The following is a 24,382-nucleotide window of genomic DNA, read 5'->3' as shown; positions in this document are numbered from 1 at the left end:
TATGACCGGGTGTTCATAAATAGATATTAAAATGACTATAGATGCTTACAACTGAATCAGAAACCATAATGTATGCACCCTCACTTCCAAACTACTAAATACATGAACTTGAAAATGAGAATAATCTTGTCCCTTTAAGACCCATTGAAGCTTCACATTGACGATCACAGGGTGGGATATTAACTTCCCTGATTTAAGGGTAAATGCTTCAGGACCTGTAGGGTTAACGTCTCAATGCCTAAAGGCCGCTACACACCCACCTGAGACCAAAGAACGCGTACCGAAGGCGTCCCGACTTTTACGTCAGCTACGTCGCCTGCGTCGGCTACGCCCGCAAATACTTCAGTCGACGAGTGTCAATAACTCTCCTTGCCAGCAGACAGCGGTAGTGTGAACAGCCAATCAGAGTGATTGCTTGGGCCGACTTTCTCTGACCTCCCGTGGCCGCGGGAGGTGTGAAAAGGTGCCGTAAAGAGACAACGGTGCGGGACACACCAACCTGAGTAGGGCGCCGCGAATGCCCGACTGCCTCTGACAGCCTCTGACTCCCAAAATCGGGTTGGTGTGTAGCCAGCTTAACTCCAGTTAATACTGTAATAAGACTAACTTTCCCTATGATTGGGAATCTTGTGTGTGTGGTGTGTGTGTGTGTGTGTGTGTGTGTGTGTGTGTGTGTGTGTGTGTGTGTTGTGTGTGTGTGTGTGTGTGTGTGTGTGTGTGTGTGTGTGTGTGTGTGTGTGTGTGTGTGTGTGTGTGTGTGTGTGTGTGTGTGTGTGTGTGTGTGTGTGTGTGTGTGTGTGTGTGTGTGTGTGTTAAGGTTTTAATGTGCTCTTACATATGAGTGTTTGGATGTGGGCTTTCGTGTGTGTGTGTGTGTGTGTGTGTGTGTGTGTGTGTGTGTGTGTGTGTGTGTGTGTGTGTGTGTGTGTGTGTGTGTGTTAAGGTTTTAATGTGCTCTTACATATGAGTGTTTGGATGTGGGCTTTCGAGAGTTTGTGTGTGTGTGTGTGTGTGTGTGTGTGTTAAGGTTTTAATGTGCTCTTACATATGAGTGTTTGGATGTGGGCTTTCGAGAGTTTGTGTGTGTGTGTGTGTGTGTGTGTGTGTGTGTGTGTGTGTGTGTGTGTGTGTGTGTGTGTGTGTGTGTGTGTGTGTGTGTGTGTGTGTGTGTGTGTGTGTGTGTGTGTGTGTGTGTGTGTGTGTGTGTGTGTGTGTGTGTGTGTTGTGTCTTAATGTTTAATGTGCTCTTACATATGAGTGTTTGGATGTGGGCTTCGTGTGTGTGTGTGTGTGTGTGTGTGTGTGTGTGTGTGTGTGTGTGTGTGTGTGTGTGTGTGTGTGTGTGTGTGTGTGTGTGTGTGTGTTAAGGTTTTAATGTGCTCTTACATATGAGTGTTTGGATGTGGGCTTTCGTGTGTGTGTGTGTGTGTGTGTGTGTGTGTGTGTGTGTGTGTGTGTGTGTGTGTGTGTGTGTGTGTGTGTGTGTGTGTGTGTGTGTGTGTGTGTGTGTGTGTGTGTGTGTGTGTGTGTGTGTGTGTGTGTGTGTGTGTGTGTGTGTGTGTGTGTGTGTGTGTGTGTGTGTGTGTGTGTGTGTGTGTGTGTGTGTGTGTGTGTCAGTGGGATGTGATTTCTCTGTAAGGAGTTTCTCTGTGCTGTTGAGCAGAAAGTCCCGGAGCCTTTGTGCTCTCTGACAGGCAGCTCAGCTGATCCCAGCTCTGTGTGTGGGAGGATCTGAGGGGTGTGAAGTGATGTCATCCTCACACAGGGCACTGTGTGTGTGCCACAGGGGCTGGGTGGTGTCCGGATTTTTCGTTAAGTTGTGTATTCTTACCTTGTAATTATTGCCTTTTATTTATCCAACATGGAGTTCAACACGGTGAGTGTGACAAAAGAAAAACAGAGGAGCAGTTTGTTTGTACATACTGTTCAGTGACATTATTTTGTGTCATTGCAGGTTTGAGACGTCTTCAACTGTCCAAGTGGAACCAAAAGAGCGGCTGCACTTTTACCCAGGAGGCCGAGTGTTTCAGCAGCATCTGAATCTCGGTACCTACACCCTAACATTCCCTGGAAGAGAGGAGGGGGCCGAGACACAGAGAAGTGAAGAGAGCTGCTTACAGGAGGAGGTGGAGGAGCTGAGGAGACGTATCCGTCTTCACAGGGACAAAAAGGTGAGCAGAGGGTTCCCTGTCCTGCTGCTCTACAGGCTGTTACTGTGCTGTAATACTTTCTTCAACTGTACTGTAGCTTATTATAAGGAATCAGTTTTAATACTAGTTTCAGTAGCTGAGGCAACCAAGCTTAACCCTCTGAGATTGATGACGTTGTGTACGACAACATGGAGTTTTTCTCACTCTTGTGAGGATATCTCCAGAACAGTGCAAACAGTTATCAAATGCCTGTAATAGCTCAATGTCAGACCATTCTCACACTTGGTGCCTGTACCACTTTCAGGCTATTTGTATCTATCCTATAAAATAGTGTTTTTTAGAGACCTCATGCAGCTAATTAACAGACAATGGGTTGCTTTTATGATTATTTAACCACATTGACGCTAGATTTCTATGTTTTTAGGCGTTATAAAATATCTTTCTATCTAATTATATAGCCCATGATGCATTCGGTGTAGTCTGTTGAAGAATCCGAGGCTTTTTCCCCCGATGCAATGACTGTGGATTTATTATTTTGAGTTATGTTTTTGCAAGACAGATAGATCCTGAGTGACAAACATGTATGTGACTGACTAGCAGCATACATATTTTGATAGCTCAGTTTGTCCTATAAATACATGTGCAAATCACTTCATGTGCAGGAAATGGTTGAGGTTATACTAGCATTTTTAGACAAGGTGACGACCATATATCGTATATCTCGGAGGGTTACCAGGAGGTGACTAGTATTTACTAGTTTAGCACAATACTAGATATAAGTGAGGAGGTCCTTCTGTGTCATTAGTAAATGAGACTCATCTTTACAGGGTTTCTTTGAGGTTGACAGATGTTGATGCTTTATTAAATCTTCAGCCATTCTCCGCTACCATCAGAAACACTAGCAGGCCACACTGACCAATCACAGCTCTTGTTTTCTCCATGTGTGGCTACAGTTTAAAGGAACATGTGGCTGATGCAAGTGTAGATGTCAATAGGGCTGCAAAATGTATCAGAAAATGTTCTAAATCGCAATATTGTCTAGTCCAATATTCAAAGCACAGGATGCACAATATTTAAGGCTAAATATGTTTATTTTTAATGAAGTATTGTGGAGCTGCAGATATATTCCAACCTACTAAAATATATTGTACAGACTAACCACAGTATATTTGTTGGTGCATATTATCTTTTAAAAGATCACAACATGATTATATTAATATATATATTATATATATATTTTTCAATGAGAATAACAATGCTAAAAGAACAATCCCTCCCATATTGTAATGCGAAATGAGTCAAACAATTATTGCAACTATTTATTTTTTCCAAATCGTGCAGTCCTACATATGACTTGTGAATTATGTCTTATTGTAAGCTAATGTGTGGTCATGTCACCATGGTTACACATACATATAGGTTGACAGTTTCACAGCAGCCAACTAAACCAACAAATATGTTTTGAATTGAATGTTTCTTACTTGTGACTGTGGTTTTATTTGGTTTTGTCTTCCTTCCTGCAGGGAAGTGTCGCAGCGACACATGTGGTTCCGCAGCCCTGCTCTAACGGCCTGTCCGTGGTTACCATAGAGACCTGTAGCACAACAAAAGAAGAAGGGGGAAGTCCGCCGTCATTGGAGCAAAGAGCACAGGGGGAGGACTCTGCCGCTGTCACTCACATATCCTGTACCAGTGCAAAGCTTTGTCAGGGGCAGGAAACCGGGGGAGAACAGAAGGGAGCCCCGGCTGCCAACTCTCCTGCAGGACGCTACAGGAAAAACAAAAAGAGAACTAGAAAAAACACCAGACACGCTGCAGAATCTCCAGGAAATAACAGAAGCACCCCAGAGGCCAATAGAGGGAGCACACCGCAGCCTGCAACAGGAAGTACAACTGAGACCGATGGACCTATTTCACCCAGAGAACCAGTGGTGGCATCAGCGAAAGTCGACACAAAAACAGAAGAGACTCCATTACCCATAAAGCCAGAGTCTGGACCAGGTGGAGATAGGAAGTGTGCTGGCAGGAAAGCAGCGGCCTTGCCCACCATCAACACCACCGTAGAAAAACAGGAAGCAGAGAAGTGGGAAGCTGAGCCATTGATATGTGAGCGAGTTGTAGAGACAGGAGCACAGACAGAGCGGGGGGGCACTGGATGTCTCCCAGCAGGACCGGCTGAAGTCAACCCTGATCCGGAATCAGCTGCAGGTAACTTTATCACTGGTACATTCACATGATGAAACAGGAAAAGCTTGTTCTGGTAATCTTCCACCTAATGGATCAAAATAAAGTAGTGATCTGGGGAACAGATAGAGTGTGCACACAGCAGCTCTGAGTCACACTGCTGATTGTTCAACTATTACACCCAAGAGGGAAGTAAGTCACAGTGCGGGAACAAAAAAACAAGCTAGCAGAGGCTGCATTCCAACATGGGAACCTGAAGACACTCAGAAAAAGCATTTTATTGTCTCACTAGAATATATACTTAGGGAAAAGTAAGTATATGTTAGTATGGGATTTAGAATAACACATGTAAGTCAAATGTGTCTATCTTGCGATTGGATCACACCAGCCATGGTGAGTCAAAGTAGTAAAGAGTGGGAGGAGATGGCTCATTTCATTTTGTCTTGCACCATTGCTCGGACCACCTCCGGTCAACCTTAAGTGTGATATTAAATACACACCGCCCACCTGCACAGTTCTGTGAATGCATCTTGTTGTGATCCTTTTAAAGAGACAACATCTTTGGTCTTAAAGACAGGCTGACAAACTTTCATAACGGCACAGCTCTGCCACATTGAATTATAATATACTGCACACAATGTATTCTTAGAGAAAATAGATTTGTTTCGTTTTTTTACATTTTTAATTAAGAAGGGACAATTAACGCCAGGTAACAACAGCGCTTGAGTCCATCATGTTAATGTATCAGATTTAGCCATAAAGGCTTTTGTCCCCTGGCAGGTCATTTGTCATTTTCTCCTTGTACTTCATTTTTTTGTTTATTTATATTTCTTGTAAACAATTATTTTTGATATTTAAAATGTTGAAATAGTTTTATACTAGCTTTAAAAGTAATTGTGTATTTCTTCCTCTTTTTGCACAATGTAATTCCTCCTATCGTGTTTATGTATGCACCATATACAGCAATGCACATTCCTTGTATGAGTAAACCTACCTGGCAATAGACCAGATTCTGATTATAATTCAGACAGACACAAAGACAGACATTTGTTTGACCTGTCTGATCACTTGAATGCTTGTGACCAATATAGCGTTCTCGTAGCAAATGTGTCATGTTTCCAGACTTCTAATGAAATTGGGGAAAAATGATGACCAAGCTAAACAAGTGTATTTTGTCGTGCTTAATCTAATGCTGTCTCTTTTCAGTAACCATGGGTCAGGAACAATCGAAGGATCCCCAGGAAAGCCTGTCAGACGCAGAGGAGCCGGGCCAACCTGACACTGTGAACAACAGTCCTCACAATACCAACCCCAAGTCCCCCGACATGGACATAAAACCTCGGAGAGGGCTGTGGCGGGATGGAGGCTGGATGGGAAGCAGAGTGGGATCCCCCCCTCAAGGACTAGACACCGTAGCACACACTGTCTGGTATCAGGGTGAACACCTAGACCAGGGTGCTGATGAAGACTGTAACAGAGAGGAAGTGAGATCCCAGTCAGTTTGGTATGACAGTGACACACCAGATCAGAGCAAACACGAACAGCTGGAGCAGGGAATGAGGGAGCAGGAAGAATGTGATTTGGGCTCGGCCCAAGCTTCTGGTCTTAGTTCTCCACAGCTGTTAGATCAGGGACTTGCTTTTCATCAACTGTCCTCAGCTCTTAGTCAGCCACATGCTGCTGGAACACAGCCAGCACTATCACATGGGCCCCGGGCACAAAGACGGGAAGTGCACGGATCACAGCCAGAGGAGGAAGTAGGGCCGGAGTGGAAGGAGGGAGGAGTGGAGGGGGGCGGAGAGGAGGTTAGTAACAGAGACACCAGTCACAGCAGAAAGAGTTCTGAAACGGCAGACATCGAGGAGGGAGAAGAGAAGCAAGGGAGCGAAGAGAAAGGAGCAAAGGGCAGAAAAAAGAGGAGGAAGAAGAGGGGAAGGAGAGGAGGCGGGGAGGCCAAACTTAGCTCCAGCTCAAGCATAGACTCTCTAAGTCAGAGAGAACAAGTGACAAACCTGAACACTCAGTCAGAGAAAGAGTCCAAGGATAAAACAGGAAGCGGAGAGGACGCCATGCATCTACCCAGCCAGACAGCGTGCCAGACCAGGGCCACTCATGTCCCCGACTGTGATGCCACCAACTCAGACTGTACTGGTGCGACTCAGGAGTTTATTCCCGCAGACAGGAAAACAGATCAGACGGCTTCACAGACTCTAGAAACAGAAGGATTATCAGAGGATGACATCATGGACGTTCACGGACCTGATCACTTTAGCACGGATTCTACTGTCACTGCTTCAGAGCTTAGTCAAACGGACATCAAAAACGCAGAGGGAGAGGAAATAACAAGTGTGCAACCAGTTGGAAAGGAAATACTTGAGCCTACAGAGCTGGAATCAAACGGGCTTGTTGGTCTGGTCCAACAAACGTTGGATTATGTGGATATAAAGGCAGCGTCCGAAAATAAAGATTTGACGGTTGACGGTAAAGATGAAACATCCGTGGAGCGGACAGTTTTGGTGGAATCTAACTCTTTAAAGGAACTTACTGTCAAACGTTCAGTTCCTACAGAATTCACAACGGAACTTGTGGAATTTCCTGAACAGAATTCACAGCATGTAGAAACTGTTGCGTCAAACAAACTCGAACAGCCAGTGGATCTCATGGGAAGACCCTTCATGGAATCTGTGCGTCCTCCAGAAGCTGTTGGTGTGCCATTTGAAGCTACAGCGGATGTTTTACCACTTGAAATAGGGGAAGGAAGTGCTGAGACAACTGTGAGGGGAAATTTGGAGCATTGTTTGGCCGCTGAGATGCTGAGAGATCAGCAGCACAGGGAGGAAAATACCAACAAGTTGTGTGTGGGTGAAGAGGAAGCGAGTCAGGAAAGCAGTAGGAGTCAAGAAGATGACGGCGGGACGGTTAATGCCAAGGAGCTGTCTCACATAGACAAAGAAAAAGAGCAGAACTACAATGAAAACATAGCAGCCACAGCAATAGCAGTTGTAGCGGTAGCAATAGCATCAGCTATGGCTAGCATAGAGCTAAGCCAAAAGATAGCAGATGATTTACTGAAGTTGAGGAACAAAGACGAAGAGACCTGTAAACTAGTAGAAGCTGAGACAGAGACGCATTCAGACACTGAACCTACTGATCAGTTCCCCTCTACAGAAGCTAATGTTGAAGCATCCCAGGACTGTGTGGTGTTGCAGTGTAGTGCTGAGACAGAGACGCCAGCAGCAGCACAGCTGGCTAGCAGGCAGCAGGCTAACCTTGACCTGTCAGCACTTGCAGACACTCCCAGTCTACCACAACTCGACAAAGAGGAATTCCAAAGGGAGAGTACGCTTAACAAAGTCTTTACATGTTCTCTACCCGAAGAGAACCTTCTGCTGCCCGTTGATATTAAACCTTTGCAGGAAAAGATTAGCAACGAGGTAGACATCCAAGGTCATACGCAGATAGAACTCCCCGGTTTTGTTCCAGAAAAGAAAGATCCTTCCTGCCCTGATTCTGAGGACAGTCTTGGAGAAAACCAGGATCAGTCTATCTGTCAGGAGGAGAGGGGTATACGACATCAGCTTTTAGAATCCATCACTGCCGAGGCTGAATGCAGTCGTCCACACAGCCAAGCGAGTGAGGAAAGGGAGAATGGTGAGCAAGCTTCCGGGGAAATGTCAGAACCTGAGCTGGATGGTCAGGTCCAGACAGCGTGTGAAGCAGACGTTCCCATTTTGCCACTTCCTGTTACCCCCTGTAACTCAACTTCTATGGCTGATCCCGGTCCAGAGGAACTCCCTTCCCCTGTGCCAGTGGAAACAGACCAGTCATCCCAGTCTTTAGAGGACCTGACCCTTCTCCCTGCCATCCCTCTTGGTGCTGGCAGTGATACGTTCCAGAGCGAAGGCCATGAGAGTGTTGCTATGAATGTTGCTGAGGTTGGCGTGTTTGAGGGGAAGGACACTCTGGATACAGTGGATGGATGGAAGGAGAGAGAAAATAAGAAGACGATGAGGAAAGACATGGTCTCACTGGACGACACACCCTCGACAGGTAAATAACTATCCATTACTACAGTGATTATATCTTTCATTTATTTTGTTCACCATTCATCTTTCCCTTCCATTACCTCTATATTTACCTGGGATCAACATATTGACAAGTATTACTACATGATGTCCTGCCAGGGTCATATTTATTGAGGAATGGCCAGGCAAGTTTTATTTTTATATAGCACCAAGGCAATTCAAATGCTTAGTGCAGCGGAATCACATTTTAAAATGACATTTAAAACATTTAAAAACAGTCGTTAAAAAGTGAAAAGAATCAAATAAACACAAAACAAGCTAATATAGAATAACACAGGTATAAAATACATGAAAGTTGTAAGATAGGAATAGACATTCACTCAACATTTATTGAGCTAGCTGCTAACCATTAGCCTAATGTGGATAACACACTAATGTTAACCAGAAAACAGCTTCCAGTTTTATTTTTGAAATCCTGGATAAATGATGTGTTGTGATCAGATAGAAAGACTTACTTGCTTTTTATGAAACACCATCCCTTCTCTCTTTTCAAACCATAAATCCATGTACACGCCTGATGGGAATAACACGCATGCATGTAAAACAGAAAACGGCTTCCAGTTTTGTTTTGAAGTTTGCCAACTCCACCATGATGAGCGTTAGCAGGCTATCACCCACTGCAGTTACTGTCATGTCACCACAGCTTGTTTGGACATTAATAAGAACGTTTAAATTGATATTATGCTATTGTGATTTTGAATTGGCATTGAAATCAAAGCACATTCAGGAATACAAAATCATTCATTTCTAGATGTCTCAAGGTCCATGTAGGGAGATTTCACTTCTATCAGGCCTCAAGTGTCTGACATTTAGAGACTCTTGTATTTATTTTTGATTGGATTAGGGAAGAGATTCAAGTCAGAATTCTAACTGTGAGCTCATAATTCAGATTTCTTTCTTAGAACTCCAAACAAAGTTCACTTTGGTCAGATCTTCAAAAAGCATTTCACATGTGGCCCTAATCCTCAGAGATCTAAACCCCCCCAAAAACGTCTCTTTCTGGGGTTTGTATGCCTAACACGCTCCAATACTCATGCTTCAAATTCATACTCACGAGGAGACGCAATAAACAAAACACACCCACTAAGTTACATCATGTATTTTTCAACCAGCCATGAAGGAACGTTTCTCACAGTTTGATTTATTGGCATGAAGTAGTCAGTATAAAGATCTACCCCCCCCCCCCCCCCCCCCCCCCCCTCCATTTTGAACGATGCTGGCTGCTTTTAGAATACAAGGAAGCCGGAGCGTTGTGTCAGCTACAGGGCAGGGGCTGAGTGTGTCTCTGTTTGTATGGGGCACGGTATCCAGGCAACCTGATGATGTCATCAAGACTTAACAGTGGACAGTGAAACTAGAGGTGGGCCGAGAAATGCGTGTGTGTGTGTGTGTGTGTGTGTGTGTGTGTGTGTGTGTGTGTGTGTGTGTGTGTGTGTGTGTGTGTGTGTGTGTGTGTGTGTGTGTGTGTGTGTGTGTGTGTGTGTGTGTTGTGTGTGGTGTGTGTGTGTGTGTGTGTGTGTGTGTGTGTGTGTGTGTGTGTGTGGGTGTGTGTGTGGTGTGTGTGTGTGTGTGTGTGTGTGTGTGTGTCAGGGTGTGCGTGTCAGGGTGTGCGTGTGTGTGTGTCAGGGTGTGCTGTTACTTGTGTGTGTGTCTCTGCATGTGTTAGGGTTTCAACATGCTGTTACATATGAGCGTTCAGATGTGTGTATTTAGTATGTGTGTGTGTGTGTGTTTCTGTATAGAGCCAGTACAAATAGTACTTGTCATTTGTATTGAGCTGCTCACCAAATCCCTAGCACAGCCAGCCTTTATTTTCAAGACTGAATAGGAAATGATGCTTTTTATTTACGATGCAGGATCCTTCTGTTACTAGCTGAAATCTAATGACAGGTTGAAACAAATCCCCTTCATTAGTTTAACTTCCTTTAAAGATAAGTAAGTATCTTAGTATCACCCAAACATGTTAAAATGGAAGTTATATATATATTCACTTTCATAGTAAACTTTCTTATTAAAATGAAATTGACCATCCATAGAAGAAATCTGTTTTGGAGAATCTGGATGACCAACAGTGCGGATAGGAGCTTACAGTAGAACAGATGAAAGGCTAAGCTGCTCCAGGTTACTGTTACTGCTCATACTGGTTTACTGGCACGGTTATGGTTTACCAGGACACCACAACCAAACAGAGCCATGGTTAATGAACAACATTCATTCTTTCTAACCTCATGAATACACTGGCTGTTGTGTTGTTTAGCCACTGTCCATGTAGTTAGGAACACTTGTGCTATTGTGTATCACAGCTGTGTTGTAAGAGATCAGAGATTCTGATTTCACTTCAGTCATTTGGTTCTACTCAAGTTCTAAAGCATTTTGTATCCCTCCAAAAGACTGACATATGCTGCTTTTAAGGCACAGTCATAATCATTTATATTTCATGTTAATGTGCGCTCAGAAGAGAGATCTATGATTGATCAATTTGAACAACCAATCACAGCAGACAGTTGCCTCCGTAAATATCAGTCTATGGCAAATATGGAGAAGTTGTTTATTTGAGTACAATCTGTTGTCAGTGTTTACCTATATTCAATGTATGAGCACTGCTGCTAGAATGTCACATGATCATTAATATCCTCTGGTGTCAGTGGCGGTGTCCCTCCAGCACCCAGATACACAGAGCAGAGACAGAAACAGTGTTCTTCTAGGAAAACACTGCTCCCAAGGACAATATTTCAATACTTTAATAATAAAGTTTGGAAGAGGATCTGATGGTACTGTTAATGGTTGCTTAGCAATGTTTACTGCAACCTGTCTCAGTGCCATTCAATGTTGCCAGAACTGCCAATCCCCCAACTTCATGTCTTGGAGCCGGTAAAAGACGGTGACTGTGTACAACCCCTAAGGCTGCATTCACATCATATCAAGCGTTGCGAAAAAGCCAGTCCTTCCATTTATCTGAGTAGGGTTGGTGTGTCAGCAATTTAGGGAATGGAGGAGTTCAAACAGACTCAACATTTGTAGAAACGCAGCCAGACGGAACACACCAGTTGCCAATTATGCCTCGAGGGAGTAGACAAGACATACGTCGTCGTGCAGCTCCACGGTGATGCTGTGTGAATGCATTCTCACATTGCTGATGGATAGGGAAAGTAAAGAGTTAATACCAAACTCTTGTGCTATGCTAATCTCCACACTCTCACAGCGAAGGAGGATATATGATCAGAGCAGGTCTTGTGTCGGTGCTAGTGAATATTTCACAGCCAGTAGAGGTGGGAGAAGCACTCAGATCTTGTACTTAAGTAAAAGTAGAAGTACCAGACCGTGTACAAGTAACAGTCCTGCATTCAAAATGTTTCTCAAGTGCAAAAGTATTCTCATCAAAATATAGTTAAAGTAGCGACAGTAAAAGTAGTCATCGTGCAGATTGGTCCATTTCAGAATAATATATATGATATGTTTTATAATGATTGATCATGAAAGTGTTCTCAAAGCTGGTAAAGGTGCAGCTAGTTTGAATGACTTTGTATACTGCAGGGTAGCTTGTGAATTTACTCCAGGTGGAACTAAAGTCTGATTTAACACTTGATTATATTTCACATCATTCATCCACATCTGTAAACTTTGTAAAGTAACTGAAGGTATTAAATACATGTAGTGGAGTAGAAGTACACCAATTACCTCTGAATTGAAGTTGGGTTGAAATACACATTAGCATAAAATAGAAAAACGACAAGTCTCTCAAGTACAGTACTGGAGTAAATGTACTTAGTTACTTTTCACCACAGCCAGCCAGCAGCATCACGTCCTTGATAGACCAAAAGAAAAGGAGAGAATCTTAAATGAATGCTGCCTCACTACAAATCATCAGGATGAAGTGAGGCCAACAATCGGTTAGAGGCAGCCACAGTGGCAGCTCTGTACGTAAACTGCGTAATATTCCAGCACGTTCTGACTCAGGGACAAGCTTTCCATTTCACCCCCCTAATTATTGTAACCAGGAGCATTACTGAGTCACATGAGAGGAGGAAACTCCCTGCAGGATCTCTCTGACTCACCCACATTGTCTGTACTGTTTCTTTGGAATTCTGCATGGCACTTTAAAGCAGCACCTGCCCAATGTCACCAGCACTTCACAAGGTAGTCATCACCGCTTCCATAAAGACAGGGACACATCACACTTTGAAGTGGTTGTGCTGAAAGGCTTCTACCTCAGATGCTTGTCAATCTCATCAGGCTCATTTGAAATGATTTCACATCATGAAGCAGCAGAGGTCAGAAGCAGTGTGGATTGCTTTTGATTCAGTTGACCGAGTTTATTTCCACTTCCTGTGTTTTTGACCGAGTTAATGATCTAGTAGGTGTGGAGTTTACCGTTGTAGTGATGTGACTCTCCTCTCTAATGTCAGGAGCCATACTGTTGCAAGTTGTGGTCTAAAGTTATTTGAGTATAAGAGTATTATAGTCAAATAAAAACTCAATTATATTTTGAAAGGGCCCTTTTGAAACAATATATAGCCCCTGGTTTTAAGCGCATTGTGAAAGAGCATTCAGGCATGTCCAAATGTACTTTTGCTAAGTTACCATCTGTGTGTTCAGAGCCTCATATGAATCAAATAAATCAGGGTCAGCTCCTGTTCCTTTTGAAAACCAGGTGCAGGCACATTTCTTTGTAAATAGTGGATGCAGCATTTGGAGAAATGAGAGGTTTTCTTCAGATAAAACAAAGTGAAATTGTACAAGCAGGGCCCCAAAACAACTCAGTTTGACTGTGAATGAGCAAATGAACCTATACTGTATTTAACTGGAGTCTGGGGGACAGAACCTGTCCGATTGAGCTTTTGAACACCACCTATATTTGAGGAAATTGCGGAGCCTCAAATTCACCACAATGCAACAAATGAAGGGTATGTTCATTTCCTGGTTCACATCTTACTATCACGGCTTTAAATAGCAGAGGACCATTAACCTTAGACCTAATGTGTTTTGGTCAATGATGCAATGGTTTTATTTTTGCCATAATTAGCAATGAACCAACAATGACCTAACCACACCACGCATTGTAGTCTAACTTTAAATCACATAATGACCTTGTTTGTGTGTCCAGATATTTAACACCATTTTTTTCATGAATCCCTCAATGACTAAACACATCATACTAAATGGTATTGTTATATATCATCTGCTACCACAGCCTGTTGGTGTGCTCCATCACAAACACATGTCATGCCTCAGCTGAACTGTAGGGAAGAGGACTATACTTTATAGCACAAAGAGAAAAATGCAACATTAATGGTTTATTATATTATGACGTAAATGTAATCAGTAGAATATGTCGTGTATTGATGAAGCTGTGTCCTCTGTTCTCTACAGTAGCCGAGGAAGAAGAATGTCAGCAGAGCAGGAACGAACCAGACGACACACACACTCTGCAGGTGAGTTAAGAAATGAAAATATGTAAATGTGACAGCCAAAATGGTTCCTGGTCCTCTAATCTTCTACTCCATTGGGTATGACTCAGTAAAAACAGCATTTAGAAAATAGATGGAGGTAAATGGTCGTTTACTAATCAGAAGGTTGGTAGTTGGATCCCCGCATGTCAAAATGTCCTTGGATGAGATACCTAACCCCAAATTGCTTCACTGCGGTGTGTGTGTGAGTGATAGTCCTCCTGAGCAGGTGGCACCTTGAATGGCAGCCTTTGCGTCTGTATAAATGGGGGAATGCTGACTTGTGTATTTTAAAACACTTTGAGTGGTTGCAAAGGCTGTAAAAGCTCTATATAAATGCAGTCGTTTGACTAACACCGATACAGCTGCATGAAACCTCCTAGCAGTAGCAACACATTTAATCTGACGTTTTTCTGTATTTGAATAAACGTTGTTGGCACATGTCCACCGCTGTCTGGGATGATGTAAGGGCCAAAGAGTCAATGGGGCTTTTAAACGCTGAGCACTTGAACGCTCACTGTTTACAGCTCAAAGTCTGTCATGGAGTTCCACACACACCAAAGCTTACACAAGAATGAAAAACAGAGTTTGGAGATGAGATAAAAGTGCACACACACCTGGCCTTTAGGATAACTATGTTTTCCGTTGAATGAACGTGAAACATGGTTGAAAGCCCTTTCTGTGAAGCACAATGTGGCCTTAGTCATTTTACATAGAATTTCCTATCATGTTTGTTTTTTAGAAAATGGAGCTATTTGAGATATGATTGACAGAGCATTTAGCAGGTAAACACACCAAACGAACCGAGGAAAGTACAAGCTGTGGGAATCTGAAGATAAGTGATACGTTTCCAGATAAGAACGGCAAATCACAGCTCCCATGATTCTGCCTGCACACGGCTTCCTTCAGATGATATAAGCATTAGTTAGCTTTCCTCACATCCTCACTGCTTCTCCAGGCCTCTGGAGGTTAGACCAGGCCAGACTAAGATCCCCCAGAATCCCCATCAATCCTGTTCCAATGTTCCCTCATGACGCAGCCACTGCTCTCATGGAGCAGCAGGTCACTGCATGGATATGGGAACCTTAAGGTGTGTGTGTGTGTGTGTGTGTGTGTGTGTGTGTGTGTGTGTGTGTGTGTGTGTGTGTGTGTGTGTGTGTGTGTGTGTGTGTGTGTGTGTGTGTGTGTGTGTGTGTGTGTGTGTGTGTGTGTGTGTGTGTGTGTGTGTGTGTGTGTGTGTGTGTGTGTGTGTGTGTGTGTGTGTGTGTGTGTGTGTGTGTGTGTGTGTGTGTGTGTGTGTGTGTGTGTGTGTGTGTGTGTGTGTGTGTGTGTGTGTGTGTGTGTGTGTGTGTGTGTGTGTGTGTGTGTGTGTGTGTGTGTGTGTGTGTGCGTTGCGGGTTGCGGTCGAATAGTCCAATAATCAGCTCCTATCGTCTATCCCTTGACCTCTGAGTCAAACGTCACGGGGTTAAGGGATAGTGGATAGGAGAATTCAAAAGGATTTAGGAGAAGAGACTGCAGGACTTTAGAGAATCCGACTGCACTTTCACTATCCAACGTGTTTATGATGCGCCAGCAGACGTCATGAATGTGCGTCTGCTGCTGTGGGGAAACTACAGTGTTCTATACAGTGGACTACAACATGGATGTATAATAAGAACGGACTACTGTAAACTCATCTAGAGACTCTGCACCGTGCTCTGATGCTGTTGTTTTATGCTTTATGAACGTGGACAACAGAGAAACATATTCTTCATGACCAAAGTTGGAATTTAAATAAAAAAGGGTGAAACTTAAGTGACTAAGTGAAAACTTATGCTCGTCACCCTCTCCCTCCGGTCCACATTAATACAAATGATCCCAATACGTATTATTGTATGAAAAGACGTTAGTCCTTAACATCTATCACTGTGTATATCACCATTCAAACATCTTTTAAAAGTTGAACAAACCCCACACAGCTCAGTAAAGACTGTGAAATGTTGACTTTATTTGATTATTTCAGTAAAAACTAACGTTCATATTTCTCTTTTTGATTATAATACTGATGAACGTTCAAAACAAAGCACTTTGGCAACTTACCACATACGTTTTAAAAAGCTTAATAAGCACCGTAACTTTCATGATATCATTTCTCGGTCATAATGGGTTGTTTCCGTGAACGGCCGACTGTTGTGTGACGGCAAATGCTGCGGCCGCAAGGCATTGTGGGGCAGCATTTTCTCCTTTCCTTTCGTAAAGGGAGGTCCAGTGGTTCCTAAGCTAAAGGAGGTTATAAAGGAAGTTTGAAACCTCCTTTCCTATCATCTAGACTAGAGAATTGGAACAGCTCTTATCATGGCTGCCACTGAGGGACTTCCGGGTCATTTCACTCTGTTAGGAAGGTTCCTAAGCTAAATGGACTATTCAACCGCAACCCCAGACTTGACACCCAGGTATGACATTTGTGTGTCTTTATGTCTGGCTGCTACTCCTTTGCTGCTTCCTTGTGGTCAGAGCATGTATAACTTCTTCCTCATGTCCCTGTCTCTCTGTCAAGTCCTTACAGCCAGCCAAAATATATATAATCACTGGGGCAAAAAGACCATTTTAATAGCATTAATACAAATTAAGTGTTGATCTGGTTTTTTCTCACTGGTTCATGTCCCTTCCTAAGACATGTGATAGAGATGTCTCTAGGCGTGTGGCGCAGTGGATAGAGCCTTGGTGTTGGGATCAGGGGGTCACAGGTTCAAACCCCACTGCAGTCAGCATGTCGTTGTGTCCACTTCACCCCAAATTGCTCCTGTGGGGATTGTCCTCAGTACTGAATGTATGTAAGTCGCTTTGGATAAAAGCGTCTAACAAGTAATGTAATGTAATGTAATGAAAGGTGGTGGTGAGTTTCCTGGTTTAGGCCAGTTGTAATGAGAGGGGCACATTTATTGTGGGACAAAGAAGACAAAGACGGTGTACAAGATTTCAACTTTTTTAAATTGAGTTTAAAGTCATCGTGCACTAAAAAACATAACATACCATATGTATATATATATACATTTGTATGTACATTTTTATACTATAAATAAATGTATATATGCAAACTTTGTTTTAATTCTATTTTTATTTAATTTCTTGGTATTTGTTTCAGTAACTTAGTTTTAATTGATCAAATGACTATATTGATTAAAAAAAACCTGTTAACTTTGGCCCAGGTTACAGCACGGCCTTTGCTACACCACTATCACAAGTTGTATTTTATTATAGATGTTTATTTTGGTGGGGGGCCACAGGGGGGTCCAAACTTGGTGTTTAAAGGGGCACTTGCCCCTGTTGGCCCCATTTTTTTAAGATATTGTTGGGTGACCACTTTATTGTAGAGATGGAATTGACGGGGAGACAGAGGAGATAACATGCGGTAAATAGTCCCGGGACGGATTCGAACCCCGGTCTTCTGCCTGGGGACCAAGCCCCAGTACAGTTGCATCACCGCCACTATCACGCAAAAAAAAGAAGAGCAAAATAATTCCTTGTTTTCATGAAAAGAATCTCATGAAAATGTCACGTGTCTAACGGTTGATTGGATAAAGGCTTCAGCTAAGATGAATAAGAGTGTTTGCTTTGATCCTGCATATGGGTGTACCATTTGATTATAACACAAGCATATGTAATTACCACAGCACTGAAGAACATCACAATAAAGACCTCCATGCAGCACACTCCTTGTTTTCCCCCACTCCTGTGGATAAAAGTGGTCTCTCTGTCTCTCACAGTGCAGAGGCACTTATCAGATAGAGCTCCATTGTTCCTGCGCCATGACGGAGCTGCAGAGAAGTAGCAAATGGATGAGAGCGAGTTTGTTTCAAAGTGAAGGACAGATGTGATGGGCGTGTGTGAGAGAAAAAGAGAGCTAGAGGAATGGAGGGCCTGAAGGAAAAAGGGAAGAGAGAGTGGGAAGGAGGGAGGGGCCGCTCCTACGAACAGATGTGGGCAGAGAGGCTCATTTTCCAACCCAAAGTGCTGCGAGAAGGAACACCAGAAACGTTCCTGGATTACTCATAGTCGTGCAGGACCTATTTTGGTTTATCTCTGGAGTTTTCATCTTGGTTTGGAGTCTTTGACCTCAAGATTAAAGTCACTATGATCCGGCGTTGTTAGCGGTACAAACATTTTAAGTAACAGTTGATTCGTGCCTGTTGCTTTTTTCTTATGGTGTCAAGAAAATCTGCAGCCTGCCGCTCTGGAAACTGCCAGTTGGATCTTTTTTTTCTCCTTGGGAACTCCACCCTCAGCCGATCTTATACGTATGCTATTTGTTTTTCTGACTCAGTGGCAGTCAAGACGGAAAGCAGAGACTGTAGAAGGAGGTGTGATATTTGAGGATTAAACTGGAGAATCAGAATCAGAAATGGTTCATACACAGCTCTTGTATTGACACATCGAACCTCAGCTGCAGACGCTGTCGGCATGTATGAGAGACACAAGAGGAGGTACAGCTTCTGTGCCAAGGGAGAGAGGGCTGTGGATGTGGTGCTCATTAAGGTAGGAGTGAGTGTGTGTGTGTGTGTGTGTGTGTGTGTGTGTGTGTGTGTGTGTGTGTGTGTGTGTGTGTGTGTGTGTGTGTGTGTGTGTGTGTGTGTGTGTGTGTGTGTGTGTGTGTGTGTGTGTGTGTGTGTGTGTGTGTGTGTGTGTGTGTGTGTGTGTGTGTGTGTGTGTGTGTGTGTGTGTGTGTAAACCAGATCATATTTTTCATTCTGTAACCCATATAGAGGCATCCATTAAGCCTTTGGACTAAGTCCCCAGAAAGAGAGCCGGGTGTTGATGCCAATTTTGGTAGTATCCAAACGTTTATACTACAACTTCTGTGACAGTTGGGTCCTACAAATCATTGGATAATTTCTTTTAGCTAAATCCACTTACCGGTACGCCAAATCTAGAGTTATTTTTCCTCTCTATTAATTTGACTGAGCCGAGACCCGATGTGACGATGCTGTGACGTATCAAATTGAAGGCGGGGCTTAAGAAAAAAGGAAGTTTACATGCTCTATGGGCCCAGATTTCCATAAGATCTGGGTATTTTGTTTTTTTAAGGGTCAGGTTATTTTGGCTTCAGGCGCCACTGAGCAACTTTCATAGAAATAAATGTTGTTCCGCCTCCAACACTCTATCCAGTTATCTTTATACATCCATGCTTTGGACCCTTTGTGTATTATTGTTATATTCATAGTCATGTCATATATAGTGGCAATGCTACTCAGAAATGTCAATATATATCTAAAACTCTAGTAGAGTTGAGTTTTCTGCCTGTTTGTTTCAAGTTGATGTATCATTAGAGAAGACTTTCTGAATCGTAGTACAGCAAACGGTGAAAAACGCATTTTCACTTCTGATATTTGAGTTATTTCTATTCTCTATTTTTGGATTTACAGTTTTTTAGTTTTTGAACTTCGGGTGATGCAAACAGGAAATACAAATTTGCCATGGCGACAGGCTTTGCTTTCCATTTGGCTCCTCGCTTCCCTCACTCGCATTTCTCCTTCTCGTCTCAGACCCTCCCTAAGAGAGATGTGAGGATGACATGGTGAGTTCATGTATTTTCATATGTCATGGAAGCTAGTATACTAAAGTTGTGTTGAAGCGTTAGCAGAAATGGTTTGGTGGTACTCCATAGTTGATTAACATGATTTCTACTTTCTAGAGGAAGTCGTATTGACTATGCTCTAGCTGAAGGATCTTAAGATTTTAAACAAACCTAAATGAATTGACAGAGATGACTTACAGGAAGGAGATATACAAAAAGAGATATAGTGATGGTGGATACAGATAGAGACATTCTGACAGAGAGATATACTAAAGGTAGAAACAGGAGATAACATATGGAGATATACAGAGAGATATACTAAACACACGTTAGATATTCAGAGAGACACATACAAACCGAGATATAGAGAAAGATATATTCAGATGGGTATACAGAAAGGAAATTTGAGATGTACTGAATAGGATATATAGACGCAATATACAGAAAGAGATGTACTGACGGGGATTTCCAAAAATCCATATGCAAAAAGACAGATGCTGACCAAGATGTTAGGAAAGAGATATAGAGAACATACAGATAGAAATATACAGGTAGAGATAAACAAGACGTACTGATGGAGATATACAGATGTAGGAAAAAGAGATATAATGACGGAGGCTACATATGTCTTTTCAATCCATCTTTCGGGATTGGATATGCCAGATCCAAACTCGGCTGTGTATCAAATATGTGTGTGCCTCCACTTGATACTTCAATGCCACTTGTTTGATTGGATACTGATGGGATATACTTCTGCCTGGATGTCCAGTTGATAGTGCTTCTATTGTTGTAGCCATTAGCAGTCTTGCGAATCATTTTTAGATGCTGTGCTTTTCTTTGGCACTGCAGCCCGGCTCTTTATTCTTAATTCTTTGCGTTTTATTTCTGTAACTGCTTCTTCTTTCAGCTTTTCACTTCAGTTTCAGTGCTGTAAGACAGTGGGTCCAGCCCCAGTTTTCTCCTCTCTTCACACCAAAACATATGCAACTCTGGTATGGATGGATAAATGCCGCCTGTTGTGCAGATCTCTCTTCTTCTGCAGGATGTTGATAATAGACAGAGCAGGCAACATGGAACAACGGATCCATTGAGACAAGTGGACGAGGGGACAAAGGACTCATTGGCTTTAGTGACCAACAATCGCAGCTAAATATGAGGTCATTCTGATGGCTCGGCCTACAGAAGTTACACAACAGACCATTGGGAGAATTGATATTCCTGTCAGGTTGTTCAAATCCAGCATTGGATATATTTCAATCAGCCTTTGTCTCATCCGTAAAACACTTAATTGTATACAACATTAAGCCCAAAGGAAAGATCTCGTGTGTGTTTTTCAACCTCCTCCAAATGCCCTGTAACTAGACTAGTCTTTAATCTGTTCGCTTCTAAGGGGTGGAGGGCGATACGGAAAAAAACAGTTATTTTGCTACTCAAATCAGATACTGATACTGCACAATGCTGTTTCAGATTGTGTCTGTGTAGCTGTGCTTTGTGTGTGTGTTATACAAAAACACATAAGTGTTGTAGAGAAGCCCCCCTACGCCCCTCCGACATTACACTGAACTGGCTGTGTTTGGTTGCAGGGGTGGAACAGTCCTTTGCTTATGACATGTGAGTGTGTGTCAGTGAGTGTGCATCGGTTAGCATGTATAGTTGATTGGTATCAGTAAGTGTGCATCAGTGTGTATTGTGAGCCTGTATTGTTAGTGTGTATCGTGACAGTGTATCAGTTAGTGTGTATTGCGTGTGTGTATCGGTTAGCTATATCATGAGCTTGCATCATGACAGTGTATCGGTTAGTGTTTATCATTTTTGTGGTTGGGTTAGCTTTTTTGTGAGCGTGTGTCGTGAGCACGTTTCAGTAGGCTATATCATGTGTGTGTATATATTGGTGTGTATCGGTGAGCGTGGATTGGAAATGGTGTATTATGAGCTTGTATTGTGAGCGTGTATCGGTTAGTGTGGATCGTTAGCTTGGATTGATTGGTGTGTGGAATGGCCAATGGTGTGTGTAGGTTAGTTTACATGACATTTTAATGAATGTGTGTGAATGGGTTTATGATGACATTTTGAGGGGTCACTAAGACTGGAAAAGTAAATTGGCTCCTTTAACTGCCATAGAATACTCTGCAGTGAACCAGTGGAGGCTATAAGGAACCCATTGGAAACATATCAAGTTCTCTGAACAATGAAATGACTTAAATGTGTATGTACTAGGTGTGTTCATCAGAGAAATTATGCTTGTCTTCTTCAATTTCTCTTTTCTCTCATAGATCCAGAGGGAGAGAGATGTGTTCTGCCCTGAACCCAGCACAGTGTCAACATGCACAGGTAAACACTGCACCGAGAGGACAGCTTCCTTACTTTCCATTCAATTATTATTAAAGCAATTAAAAGCTGACAATCACTGCATTTCAGGCACCATTTATCTTCAAACCTAGCCTACGTAAAAAGTACAATTTCCCTTTAGGTCATGCTCAGACGGAAAGACAGACTAACAAAAAAAAATGTTCATGCAAATTGTAGACGCTGATTATTTCTTGTTTGGTTTATTGCCTAGCAGTAATAGTTGTAATGATGTTGTTATAGAATGACAGTATGAGGTAATCATGAAACAGACACTGTCTCACATACACACTTCTCTGTGCTTTGGCTCATATGAGGTCAACTTCCTGTCCTGGGGCATTGCACCCAGCGCTGCAATAAGCTACTTGCTCAGACATGGCACCAAATATTCTACTAAAGAACAATCTTACATTTAATTACCTCGATCACTGAGCCAGCCTCGTTTTTCTGTCTCCTCCTCCTCGTCTTATTTCCAGACCTGCATCCAGAAAAAGGGCAGCGCGTGTCGCAGTGTCTGCTGCAGAAAGACGAAGACGGTGGGAAATTCAGTGCAGCATTGGATGACAGCATTTTTAAAAGGGTATGAAACACACACACACACACACACACACACACACACACACACACACACACACACACACACCCCTGTTAAACTTAAAGACACAGGGTTTTGAAAAATAACAGTGTTGCTGCAGCTCTGTACTTTGCTGCACTCTTCTAAAATGAACCAGGATGAGTTTCTGATGCAACAGACAGGAAACACTTCCCAGTGTGCAGCTTGGCAGGAACCAGAGAAAAGCAGCTGACTGGCTTTTCCACATGTCATTCGTGGAAGAAAAGAACCATGCCCCCAGGACGAGAGCCAGGCATTGAAGTATATTATTTCGTAGTGGCCATTAATGGTACTACAACTTCAGTTTCAGTCTGTGATGTCATTGGACCTAAACATACTTTCCCCCATTGACTTACATTGGGAAAGTACGGAGCCCATAAAGGGACATGGGATTTTTTTTTAGAAGGTTACCGGTGCGCAAAGGAGGAAGTGGAGCACACAGGAGACAACCATTTCATTGCAGACTGTTATGTTTATGTGGGGAAATGACAGTGCATACATTATTTGAGATATATTTCATACTCAGACTTCATTTTAAGGACATTTCGGCCAGGGGTGTGTGGTTAAAACGTAGCAGCCAGCGGTCACTCCAGGAGGCAGCGGGACGTGTAACTCAGACTCAGAGAAGAGCAGCACCAGCTCTCAAAGAGCTTTTACGCACCGCCTACACTGTGTTTACCTTCATTCGAACAGCTAAAGAGTGACCGCAGGCTGCTACATTTTAACCACACACACCTCTACACACACACACACCTCTACACACACACACACCTCTACACACACACACACCTCTACACACACACACACCTCTACACACATCGAACTGCCCGATTACTCCCCCTTTCATTAGTTTTATGAAGGAGATGTCCGGTCACCAAGGCGCATGATGTGTGTGTGTGTGCTCTGCTCAGCTCCGCTCTGTGCAGGGGCGGACTGGGACCAAAAATCAGCCCGGGCATCTCACCCAGCCCAGCCCACGTAAACTGTCAACGGGGGGGAGCCTCGCTGCGGGGAAATGGTGGACCTAGTGGCCCATCGGGATTCGTCCCGAATGTCCCGATGGCCAGTCCGCCACTGGCTCTGTGTGTATGTGTTCTGAGTGTTTGTTTCCCTATAAAACAGCTGCGGGGTTTTTTTGTTGAGAAAGTTACTGGTGCGCCAAGGAGGAAGTGGAGCACACAGGAGACAACCATTTCATTGCAGACTGTTATGTTTACGTGGGGAAATGGCAGTGTATACATTATTTGAGATATATTTCGAACTCAGACTTAATTGTATGGACATTTCGGCCAGGGGTGTAGAGCTATTTGTTTAAGCACCGGATTGGCAAAACAGGAGAGTCTGTAAACCAGTCTGCTTTGATCTAGTTCGATGTGTGTGTGTGTGTGTGTGTGTGTGTGTGTGTGTGTGTGTGTGTGTGTGTGTGTGTGTGTGTGTGTGTGTGTGTGTGTGTGTGTGTGTGTGTGTGTGTGTGTGTGTGTGTGTGTGTGTGTGTGTGTGTGTGTGTGTGTGTGTGTGTGTGTGTGTGTGTGTGTGTGTGTGTTGTGTGTGTGTAGAGGTGTGTGTGTGTCAGACTGGCCATCTGTAGAATCACAGAACGGCCAGTCGTCAAGGGCCGGTGACGGCCGGCTCGGTTCGCTGACGGCCGGCACCGCCCTTACATTTTTATGTTTTTAAACGGCATCATTGAAGTTGCGCTGACAGGTGACAGAGGTCCACCGTTTCCCCGCAGCGAGGCTCCCCCCACGTTGACAGTTCACTCACACCCCCCCCCCCCTCAAATAATGTATGCACTGTCATTTCCCCACGTAAACATAACAGTCTGCAATGAAATGGTTTTAACTTTCTCCAAAAAAATAAGTCGGGATAACGGGTTAGTTTCTCGTGCGCACAAGATACTTTCTCGTGCGGCTGTGACTCTGCCTTGACTGAGCACATTAGAGGCGGGGCTTAAGGAAAACTCCAGTGGGCATGCTCTATGGGCCCGACAGATGCGGAAG

At 43.3% G+C, this 24,382-nt stretch overlaps 1 protein-coding gene across 6 annotated transcripts in view; it reads left to right on the top strand.

The window, feature by feature from the left end:
- akap13 (A-kinase anchoring protein 13) overlaps window positions 1-24,382 on the top strand; it is a 102,854-nt gene that overhangs the window by 40,482 nt on the left and 37,990 nt on the right. For 5 of the 6 annotated variants that reach the window (XM_034141740.1, XM_034141739.1, XM_034141737.1 and 2 more), the window contains exons 8-13: window positions 1,955-2,171; window positions 3,674-4,358; window positions 5,541-8,384; window positions 13,790-13,851; window positions 21,697-21,754; window positions 22,246-22,349. In XM_034141740.1, the coding sequence (XP_033997631.1) occupies window positions 1,955-2,171; window positions 3,674-4,358; window positions 5,541-8,384; window positions 13,790-13,851; window positions 21,697-21,754; window positions 22,246-22,349 (3,970 nt within the window). The remainder of the gene's footprint in view (window positions 1-1,954; window positions 2,172-3,673; window positions 4,359-5,540; window positions 8,385-13,789; window positions 13,852-21,696; window positions 21,755-22,245; window positions 22,350-24,382) is intronic. The other variant, XM_034141738.1, reaches the window with a different exon arrangement.

This window comes from Trematomus bernacchii, unplaced genomic scaffold (genome assembly GCF_902827165.1).
Source record: "Trematomus bernacchii unplaced genomic scaffold, fTreBer1.1, whole genome shotgun sequence".
NCBI lineage: Eukaryota > Metazoa > Chordata > Actinopteri > Perciformes > Nototheniidae > Trematomus > Trematomus bernacchii.
The sequence above is the reverse complement of the archived record's forward strand: the minus strand, read 5'-3'. Positions and strand labels throughout refer to the sequence as shown.